Source organism: Apium graveolens, chromosome 4 (genome assembly GCF_009905375.1).
Source record: "Apium graveolens cultivar Ventura chromosome 4, ASM990537v1, whole genome shotgun sequence".
Lineage (NCBI taxonomy): Eukaryota > Viridiplantae > Streptophyta > Magnoliopsida > Apiales > Apiaceae > Apium > Apium graveolens.
The window spans coordinates 298747723-298758562 of NC_133650.1; the positions used below are offsets into that span (position 1 = coordinate 298747723).

The window sequence follows — 10840 nt, forward strand, 5'->3', positions numbered from 1 at the left end:
TTTTTGTGAAAAGATTTTGAATAGGATAGAAAATATTTGGCATGCTCAGTCCCCAGCTATTTTATCTTACTGTCCCACTTCTCTCTTAACACTTCTCTGACCAAGTTTTTCAAATTATTATATATAGATGCCCTTTACTTTTAAATTCTAAACTTTAAACTTTTCCCTATGTAATAGTACGGTCATTTTACTAGATACAAAATAATTCATGGCACAACATGTGTGCTATAGGACACAGAACAAGATAATAGTTCTGTTCAAATTGTAAACATTCACATGGACAAATTGGCAGCTATTTATTTATGAATGGACGAGAATAGCTTGGTTAGGTGACTCCACACAAACTTGGCAAAAAATGTCATCTCCTCCAGCACTTTTGTATCTGCACCATTCCTTATTAATGGTGGGAAAAATAGCCAGAGACTCGTCCCTACCACAAATCCCACTGTCAGTCCCGTCGACAACACCCACGGGAGCTGCCATCCCCGCCCCTGCACCCAATTCTTTAGCCCTACCTCCGCCACTACACATATTCCATGCAACACAAAAAACAGCGTCATCTCCCATGTTGGATACACACGTATGACGTTGCAGAATAACAGCTCGTGCATCAATCCTGATACTAGAAATGTTGCTATCACTGCAGGCACCGGAGCCAAGTCTTTCCCTGTAACTTTTTCAAGCGCTTTCCTGACAGGCTGGTATACAGTCTCCCGTAGAGTAGTGGTTACAGTGAGGTTCCATCTTTTTCCCCAAAAGTCTTGGAGAGATGTTGACAGATACGGCTCATTCGAGGCTGGCTCGAGTTCAACTCCCACCAGGGCCCAAACCAGTGTGCTGGATACAGCAATGAGGATATCTATCAACAGAAAGCAAAGACAACAATACAGACACTGAACCAGCTTCTGCTGCAATCCTTCTCTGTAACTACACAATACCTTAACTATTATCGCAAACCCGAGTACTTGTACAGAGAAATTCAGAGGCAGTACTTTTGTCGCAGTGTTATTACTCGTCGTACTTCGCTTGATTCTGATGGGAAGGGAAGCTATGGAGATGAAGAAGCCGAAAGAGTGATTGTGGGATGAAAGTGGGCCATGGCCAAAGCAAAAGAGGAGGAGCTTGAAATTTGAAAGCCAAGTAGTAAAGAAAGTTATCAGGGCAATGTTGAAAGCAGAGGAGAGATAATAAGGTAAGATGGTGAAAAGGCAGAAGATGGGTAATACAGATACAAATCTTAATTTACCAGGTGAAATTTTGGATGAAACAAAGTAACAATAAGAAAGAGAAGCTATGATTAATGAGCATACATAGCTTAAATTCTTGATTTCACCTTCCATTGTCTACTTCAACACAAGGGCCTTTTGAGATCTTTATATATATGCTAGGCCCTGTTACTGTTATTTAGTGCTTTCCGATTGAATTGGGAAATAATCAACTGTTGTAGAAAAAGTTTTGGAATGTGGATCTGGTCTTTGTTTTTTCAGTTGGGTCCTGTTAACTATGTTATCTTTATTTTTGTTTGATTCTGCTTTTTCCCAGTTGCCTTGGTTTCATCTCCACATGTTGAAAATTTATACTTAAGTTGCTGCAACAACCATGCTGGAATTCATATATTATCTATAATTTCTTAGTTATTATGAATGTTTAAATAAATAACTTAGTAGCAGTTGTAGGATTGTAACTATCTAGTAGTTATGGTTGATTTTAGGAGGAAGTTATAGGCAGTTCCTTATCTTTAGATTAGCAGTTAGCATAGTTATTGTATAAAAGTTCAGTTCTGCAGATTTATAATTATGAAGTCTATTCATAGAAATGTGTTTCTCTTCTCTCCTACATTAACTAGTTTCTTATTTTCTACATAAAACTCCATCAAAATGGTATCAGAGCCCTCTTCTTGAGGGACCTGTGATTGAAAATTTTAGTTTTTTTTTTTTTTTTTTTTCTTCTTCCATGGATTCAGAAACCCCATTTACTTCATTAGCACCACCGGTTTTCAATGGTGAAGGTTACCATGTTTGGGCAGCAAGAATGGAGGCTCATCTAGAAGCCAATGATTTATGGGAAGCAGTGGAGGAGGACTACGAAGTTCCTCAATTAACAGATAATCCAACCGTGGCGCAGATCAGGTTGCATAAAGATAGGAAATCCAGAAAATCGAAGGCAAGAGCAACGTTATTTTCTGCAGTCTCCGCTGAGATCTTTGTCAGAATTATGACTATGAAATCGGCTTTTGAGATATGGAATTTTCTAAAAAAAGAGTACGAGGGAGATGAGAAAATGAAGGGAATGAAAATCCTAAATCTAATCAGAGAGTTTGAACTCCAGAAGATGAAAGATTCTGAGACCGTGAAAGAGTATTGTGACAAACTACTTGGTATCGCGAACAAAGTAAGATTACTTGGTACCGAATTTTCAGATTCGAGATTAGTCCAAAAAATTCTTGTCACTCTTCCAGAAAGATTTGAAGCTACTATTTCTTCGTTGGAAAATACAAAGGACCTGTCAAAAATTAGTCTGGCAGAATTGATGTATGCTTTGCAGGCTCAAGAACAACGCAGGCTTATGAGATCTGAAGGGTTTGTTGAAGGTGCGTTACCGGCCAGTGTTCAATCAAACCAAGGAAGACAATGGACAAGAAATGATAAGAACAAGAATGGAATTGCATTTTTTGATTTTTCCAACACAAGTAAGGGACCAAAATATGATTTCCCTCCTTGTAAACATTGTGGCAGAAAGGGTCATCCACCTTTTAAATGTTGGCGAAATCCTGACCAACAATGTGAAAATTGTAAGAGAAAGGGACACCATCAAAGAATTTGCAGGAGTAACACAATGTCACAAGTGGATATAAAGCAAAAGAACGTTGCTCAAGTTGCTGATGTGGCTGATGAGGAAGAAGAGGAACAACTTTTTGTAGCATCTTGCTTTGCAACTAGTCATTCAAGTGGCAAGTGGTTAATTGACAGTGGTTGTACCAATCATATGACGTTTAATCGTGAGCTTTTTAAGGATTTGGATACTTCAGTGACTTCAAAAGTGAAGATTGGAAATGGAGAATATATTGCAGTCGAAGGAAAAGGCACAGTGGCACTTGAAAGCACTTCAGGTACAAAATATATTAAAGATGTGCTATTTGTGCCTAACATCAGTCAGAATTTGTTAAGTGTTGTTCAATTGACTCAAAAAGGTTTCAAAATTATTTTTGAAACAAATCAATGTGTAATTAGAGATGCAAAGAATAACGATGTCTTCAAAGTGAAAATGAAAGCGAAGAGTTTTGCACTTGATCCTTTAGAGGAGGAGCAGGCAGCATTTCCTGCAACACAAGTCAATACAGAAATTTGGCATAAACGACTTGGCCATTTTAATCATAAAGCTGTGGTAAATCTGCAAAGGAACGAATTAGCTCAAGGTTTGCCTTGTCTTGCATCTGAAATTTCTAATTGTAGAGCTTGTCAGCAAGGAAAACAAGTTAGACTTCCTTTCAAGCAATCAACTTGGAGAGCCATTGAAAAGCTGCAGTTGGTACACACTGATGTTGCTGGACCTCGCAGAACTCTATCACTAAATGGGAGTAGGTATTATCTGATTTTCATTGATGATTATACCAGAATGTGCTGGATATATTTTCTTAAATTCAAGTCAGAAGTGGCTGGTGTGTTCTGGAAATTCAAGCAATGGATTGAAAAACAAAGTGGGAAAAACATCCAAGTATTAAGATCTGATAATGGAAAAGAATATACATCGGACCAGTTTAATTTTTTCTGTGAGGAGACAGGAATCGATCATCAACTCACAGCTCCGTATACTCCGCAACAAAATGGAGTCAGCGAGAGAAAGAATCGTACCATAACAGAAATGTCAAGATGTTTGTTGTTTGAAAAGAACTTGCCAAGGGAATATTGGGCAGAAGCTACACACACTGCAGTTTACCTCCTCAACAGGCTTCCTACAAAAGCTGTTTCCGGAAAAACTCCATATGAAATCTGGTATGGTTACAAACCTTCTTTAGAAAATTTAAAAGTATTTGGATGTTTATGCTTTGTGTATATTCCTCAAATAAAAAGGGACAAGCTTGATAAAAAGGCCGAGGCAGGAGTATTTATTGGCTATAGCACACATTCTAAATCTGCTTATAGAATCTTCCAACCAAATACCAAGAAGATTTTGATAAGCAGAGATGTTCATTTCATGGAAAATGATGAATGGGACTGGAAGGATAAACAAGCAGTTCAGTTTTCAAACCAAGTTTCAAAATTACAGCTTAATGAAGATGAATTGGTTGATGACATTCCTGTTCGAGGTATGAGATCTCTTTCTGATATTTATCAAAAATGCAATGTTGCAATACTTGAACCTGCAAGTTTTTGGGAAGCTAAGAAGAATCTTGAATGGATTAATGCTATGCATGAAGAGATCAAGATGATCAAAAAAAAATGAAACTTGGACCTTGGTGAAAAGACCAACTAACCGGAAAGTGATTGGAGTGAAATGGGTATTCCGAACAAAGTTAAATCCAGATGGCTCGATCAATAAACATAAAGCTAGACTCGTTGTTAAAGGGTATGCTCAAATATTTGGAGTTGATTTTTCTGACACTTTCGCTCCTGTTGCGAGATTAGATACCATAAGGCTGTTACTTGCTATGGCTGCACAAAAGGGCTGGAAAATCTATCATCTTGATGTTAAATCAGCATTCTTGAATGGCGTTCTAGAGGAGGAGATATATGTCGAGCAGCCCGAGGGATTTGTTGTAAAAGGAAAAGAAGATTATGTGTACTTGCTTAAGAAAGCCTTGTATGGCCTTAAACAGGCCCCTCGAAGTTGGAACAGCAGAATCGATGAATACTTGATGAAACTCGGTTTTAAGAGAAGTTTAAATGAAGCTACTCTTTACGTTAAAGGTGATGAAATTGATTTTGTCGTTGTTTCATTGTATGTGGATGATTTATTGATTACAGGAAGCAACGAAGAACTTGTAAACATGTTCAAAGAGGATATAAAACACACCTTTGAGATGACAGATTTGGGAGAGATGGCTTATTTTTTGGGAATGGAAATAAAGCAGAAAAAAGGAGAAGTGTTTATTTCTCAGCGAAAGTATGCTAAGGAAATTCTCAACAAATTCAGAATGGATGATTGCAAGAGTGTGGATACTCCAATGTCCCAAAAAGAGAAGTTGATGAAAGAAGATGAAGCCGAGAAAATTGATGAAAGTTTTTACAGAAGTCTAATTGGTTGTTTGATGTATCTAACGTCTACGAGACCTGATATATTGCATGCTGTAAGTCTCTTATCTAGATTTACAAATTGTGCAACTGAAACACATCTTAAAACTGCTAAACGAGTCCTTCGATATGTGAGAGGGACGCTGGATTATGGAATCAAATTTCGAGCAGATCAAGACTGCATTTTGCAAGTCTATTCGGATAGTGATTGGGCAGGTTCACTTGATGACATGAAAAGTACCACTGGTTATTGTTCAAAGTTGGGTTCAAATGTGTTCTCATGGTGTTGCAAGAAGCAGAATACTGTAGCACAGTCAACAGCAGAAGCCGAATTCATTGCTGCTGGTGCTGCTGTAAATGAGGCTTTGTGGTTACGAAAAGTGTTACTGGATTTAAATATGAAACAAGAAGGAAGGACAGAAGTGTTTGTTGATAATCAAGCAACAATTGCTATCTCTCACAATCCTGTTTTTCATGATAAAACTAAGCACTTCAACATTAAGTTATTCTTTCTTAGAGAAGTGCAGAAAGAAGGGTTAGTTGATTTAAAATATTGCAAGTCTGATCTTCAGCTAGCTGACATATTTACAAAGGCTCTGCCAAGAAGTAAGTTTGAGTTTCTTAGAAAGAAACTTGGAGTTTGCAGCAACCAAAGTAAGGAGGAGTGTTGAAAATTTATACTTAAGTTGCTGCAACAACCATGCTGGAATTCATATATTATCTATAATTTCTTAGTTATTATGAATGTTTAAATAAATAACTTAGTAGCAGTTGTAGGATTGTAACTATCTAGTAGTTATGGTTGATTTTAGGAGGAAGTTATAGGCAGTTCCTTATCTTTAGATTAGCAGTTAGCATAGTTATTGTATAAAAGTTCAGTTCTGCAGATTTATAATTATGAAGTCTATTCATAGAAATGTGTTTCTCTTCTCTCCTACATTAACTAGTTTCTTATTTTCTACATAAAACTCCATCACCACACAATTACTATAATAGAACCTCAATAAATCTCAATATATGAATATTTCATAAATCAGAATAATCTTCTCAAATCTTCCGAGATACGCATACCGGTAACAATGTATTTTTAATCTCGAAAAATGATAAACATTGTTCGAAGAACAATTATTTGTTTAGAAAAAGAGAGTAAATATTTAACGAATTTGATTGGTGGTAAATGTTTTTTAGTGTTTTCAATCAGTATTTTTATCGTCAACTAGACATTTGCTTTAGTTCATCTTACATCATCTTTTGTTACCCTCCTGTTATCAAACGTAGTTGAAGGTAAATTTATGCCGTCAACTAGACATTCGGGTTTTTTTATGTAAATATGACTTATAACCTTACAAATGAGTATCTGTTCTAAGAAATTCTCGGGTGGACGAGGGTCGAACTCAAAACCTGTAAAGATATAGGATAAACTCTTAAACTATTCAACTGTGCTCAACTAGACATTCGGTTTAGTTCATTTGGTGTGTTTAAATTGATTCTCCTTCCCAGCCTCGTATTTACATACTCCCTCTATCCCTTAAAATATTTCCTCTTTGGTTAAAAGCACATGTTTTAAGAAAATTATATAATCTATACTTAGTAATGATTAGGTGCACAATGTTGGAGCGAGATTAGCTAAACTTCCCCCATTTTGCTTTTTCAAATGACAAGTTGACAATAACCAATCAAAACACAACATTACACATTGGTAGTAACATTGCACTTCTCACATACAAATACAAAATCAATCTTCATTACAGTAGTCACAGTAGTCAGTTGATACAAAACAGATTTTTTAAATTTGATCCTCTACTTATAAAATCTACTCTATTTGTCTTCAGATTGCTCCGAACTTACCCCTCTCAATCGATTGTACTGAAGGTTGTAGCCATGTTTCCCATCACAAAGAACCTCTTTGTCGCAGTGGTTAGGATCAGAACATCGATAGGAACCCGTAGCTTTATCGTTGGAATCCAAAAATTCATAGTACGTATTTATATTACTCAGTTTAATCAAGTGTTTGGTCGAAGAAAGTATTAGTCTGGAGGAATTAGGGTTTGTGGGTGAAGAGAGAATTGAAGGCTGTGTTTAATCCAAGAGCGAATAGGGAGGGGTTGGGAAATTAGGGTTCATGGGTGAAGAGGGAGTCGGGTACGAATAAAAAGAGGACTGCTTTTTATTTTTGTTTTGTTGATATTAGGATAATATGATGATATTTTGGTTTAAAATATTTATTCGCAATTTGCTGGCAATTTGAGATATGGATATTTTAGCATAATTTTTAAGATAATTTTATGACTTAAAATGGAAATAGGAAAAGTATTTTGAATGTCCCAAAAATAAAAATAAGAAATGTATTAAGAGATGGTGGTGAGAATAGTAAACAATTTTGTGGAAGTTAAAAGAAATCACTATTACTTGGTACTTACTACTTCCCTGCAAAAGAACAACCTTTTCTGAACATTATCACTAGTAATTATTTATTTTGGTCAGGTTATCAGTAGTTAATTAGTTATACTTCAGATTCCTTATCAATTGATTGACTGACCCAACCATCTTCGCAGAATGCACCTAAACTCTGCCAACCATTACCCCTTTATGCATTGCCCGGTAGGCAGTGGCGGATGCCAGTAAAGCCAAGGCCACTTTCATAAGAGTACCCACAATAGTTAGGAGGTTTCCACTTTTTCTCCCAACCACATGTATGTCACAGTGAGTTGAAATGGGCAGGAGAAGCGAATGACCTGGTTGGTCCAATAGTGTCCACTTTTGAACCTTTAAATTCATTATATTATATATAATATGAAATGTTATTTCATAATTTAATATATAGAAGTAAAATTATTATCGTTAATAATTCGAACGTTACTAATATAAATGTTGGAATGTATACATTAATTATAGGTATGCAGGTGATAAAGTGAAAAACAGAACCGATAAAGTAACATTGTTCCACTGGCATGTTAATTCAGTTAATAAAAAATGTAATAAAAAATGAAAAAGCATATCAAGTGGGTAAGGCCACCATCCCGGTCACAACCTCTTTTCCCTCATTCAATACAATGATAAAGTGTTGCCCATGTCACTTTACGTGGACCGAGGCAGTGAAATAACCACCATTGTGAGTGCTTTAAGAGATAGATCAATTTCTCACTCCACACCTCAAAACTGACCAAACATACTATATGAAATTAAATGTTGGATACGGAAGGTATGCATTTTAATTTCTGCGAGATAAAATCCTGGATCACTGCGGGTGGTAAGTGTCTAATCCATTAAAATTTCCTTTCCGTCTAAAATTTTAAAGTTAATCTTTACTATGAAGGCACGGTTTAACTAGGGCCATCCATGCTAAATCAAACACTTACAAAGATGTGTCATGAAGATGCAAATGTAACTACACAATTCAAAGCAAAATTGTCATTTCAATAGTTTTTCATTGTAATGAATAATCAACAAGCCGATAGTTTTGAATTTCCCTGTCAATTGCTAGCACCCTGTTCTGCAAGGAGAAATAGACGCTCCTCCTCGCAGAGACAGGAAGAGAATATCCAAAAAAAACTACAACAGGCATAAATGCTTATTATCTTCTTAAAACATATCCTCCACGAAGCTACTTGGCGTTGCATCTTCTTTCAAATTCATTCAGTCCAGCGATATATGTGTCATAAGTTTGCAAGTTTTGATCTATTTTGCCCATTCTTTCTGGATGTCAAAGGTGTAGTTCAGTTCCAGGTGGCACTTGTTATCATCGTCGAGAAACTGATAATTGTGTCAAGGAATGAGAGACACTTTTCACAAGATAAATTAAATTTTGAACAAATATAATAAAATTCATACAAGAAATGTAGAATCCCTTAAATTACCTTTGTTTTGGCCGTATATGATCCCCTGGCAAAATAGCCAGACGGGGTAGTCTCTTCGGGCATCTCGTGTGTGTAAGGCTCGGGTTGGGGACTGAATGTTCCAAGCATCTCCTTTGAGCTATCAACTGAAATTTGAAGATTGTGATTTAGAAATTTTCAGAGTCCTATAAAGAAATGAAATGTGTTCCTTTACGTGGAGGGATAGATCATAATTACCCTTGATACCGGTTTTCCAGACAGTGTTAGTGTATCTGAGGCCGCAAACAATATCATTGCTGACCTTGATGGAAAATCTCAGATGGTACTTGCTACCCTCTTTCAAAGTAAACCACAAGCCATTCGTATTCCCAGACTCCGGAATATCAAGAACAAGATCAGTTCTATCAGCAGTAATTATTGTGAGGCTTAGAATTTTGACGTCTGGTTCTTGAACTTCTGCAGAGAGAAGAATAGAAATAAAAAAAAACAGATATCAAGTTTCTGTTACATTCATCGTTCCTCAGTTGTATCAAGAACAAGATCAGTTCTTGAATTTAAACATAAAGATTAATGTAAGTTGTACCTTCAACCGCGGTTGCATCTACACCTCCAAGAAGTTGCTCTTTCCACCTCCTCAAACTCTCATCATCCTTTTGAGCAACAACAATCAAATAAGAAGCTAAAAATATGATCGACGAATGTTTATTGAACCAAAATATCAAAGTCATAGGAAAATTCAACCTTGTCTTTCTCAAGATGTTGTCTAATACTCATTTTAGGTCCCAACTGTATCCTGGCTTCTTCTTCATCTTCAGTTGCATAGCAAGATGAATCGCTGGGATGTTTGCCCTCCGAATCAGAAACATCGCCTTTCTCCATTACAGTTTTCGATCAAACAATCCTAATGTAGCAACAGCAAGAAGCAGGTTCAACAGGGAAGTTCTACAATGTGATGGTCACGAGCATTTTTAGTAAGATTAACAACAATGCACTACAAGAAAAACGTAATAGACAACAGGTATGTTACAACTCCAAGTATAAACAGATTAATAAGAAGAAGGTACCTGATAATTTAGAGAATTTCAAGGAGGAAAATGATAGATTACACCAGATAAAATATGATTAACGAACTAAAACAAGCATAATTGTTATGAAGTGAGGTAATAAAAAAATATATTTAAAAAAGAAAAAAAAAGGAGGAGTGCATTTGAGGTTTTGATTGTGGGGGGTAGAAAAGTGATAGGAAGTAAAGGAGCTGGCGGCAGGGAAATAGTCGTATGGTGATCCGAAAAAATTGATGATTAATGGATATAAAATAATTATAAAAATTAATATTAACTGGTTTGTTTAGATACTGCTTAATGCATGCAAATTATTATGGCCTTCAAATGTTCACCAGTCAATCCTCAATATTAGGCTTCTTATACGTCCCTGCAAACTCATGCTTTCATGACACGTGTTATTTCTCCCACACACTAAAAAAACAATCATCTTTCAAATTTATCCTGACAAAAAAAATCCTCTTTCGAAATTACTAGTACACTTGATAAGTTATATTATAATTATAATTATTTAATATTTTATTATTTTAGTACTAGAATAGATAAATTAATAATTATAATGTGTAAATTCTAAGTAAGGAGTATCAATTGATATATATATATAATTTATTTTAGTATAATTGAAATAATTGTAGATTGCTTAATTTTAAGTGGCGAATATCACTTGATATAATATACCAATAAAATTTAAATTTGTTAGATATTTTTCTAA

At 35.7% G+C, this 10840-nt stretch overlaps 2 protein-coding genes across 3 annotated transcripts; both read right to left on the reverse strand.

Moving 5' to 3' along the window:
- Positions 1-171: 171 nt before the first annotated feature.
- LOC141721339 (putative long-chain-alcohol O-fatty-acyltransferase 5) lies at positions 172-1460 on the reverse strand. Its single transcript, XM_074524235.1, has one exon. The coding sequence runs from the start codon at positions 1338-1340 to the stop codon at positions 297-299; it is 1044 nt and encodes a 347-aa protein (XP_074380336.1). The 5' UTR covers positions 1341-1460; the 3' UTR covers positions 172-296.
- Positions 1461-8625: 7165 nt separating this feature from the next.
- LOC141717243 (rho GDP-dissociation inhibitor 1-like) lies at positions 8626-10286 on the reverse strand. Of its 2 annotated transcripts, none has more exons than XM_074519337.1 (6): positions 10132-10286; positions 9809-9968; positions 9651-9717; positions 9305-9523; positions 9089-9213; positions 8626-8984 (listed from the first exon to the last, which is right to left on the reverse strand). In XM_074519337.1, exons 2-6 carry the CDS (start codon positions 9944-9946, stop codon positions 8910-8912), a joined length of 624 nt encoding a protein of 207 aa, XP_074375438.1. In that variant the 5' UTR covers positions 9947-9968; positions 10132-10286; the 3' UTR covers positions 8626-8909. The 2 variants fall into 2 exon arrangements, with proteins under 2 accessions (XP_074375438.1, XP_074375437.1); XM_074519336.1 differs by having other exon boundaries at positions 9809-10009.
- Between the last annotated feature and the right edge of the window lie 554 nt (positions 10287-10840).

Excerpts from the sequence above, each read along its gene's own strand:
- LOC141721339 (XM_074524235.1), bottom strand. The coding sequence starts at position 1,340 with ATGGAAGGTGAAATCAAGAATTTAAGCTATGTATGCTCATTAATCATA.
- LOC141717243 (XM_074519337.1), bottom strand. The coding sequence starts at position 9,946 with ATGGAGAAAGGCGATGTTTCTGATTCGGAGGGCAAACATCCCAGCGAT. Across the intron at positions 9,524-9,650 it reads AGATGCAACCGCGGTTGAAG|AAGTTCAAGAACCAGACGTC; the intron begins GTACAACTTACA and ends TTCTCTCTGCAG. Across the intron at positions 9,214-9,304 it reads CTGGAAAACCGGTATCAAGG|TTGATAGCTCAAAGGAGATG; the intron begins GTAATTATGATC and ends TTCAAATTTCAG.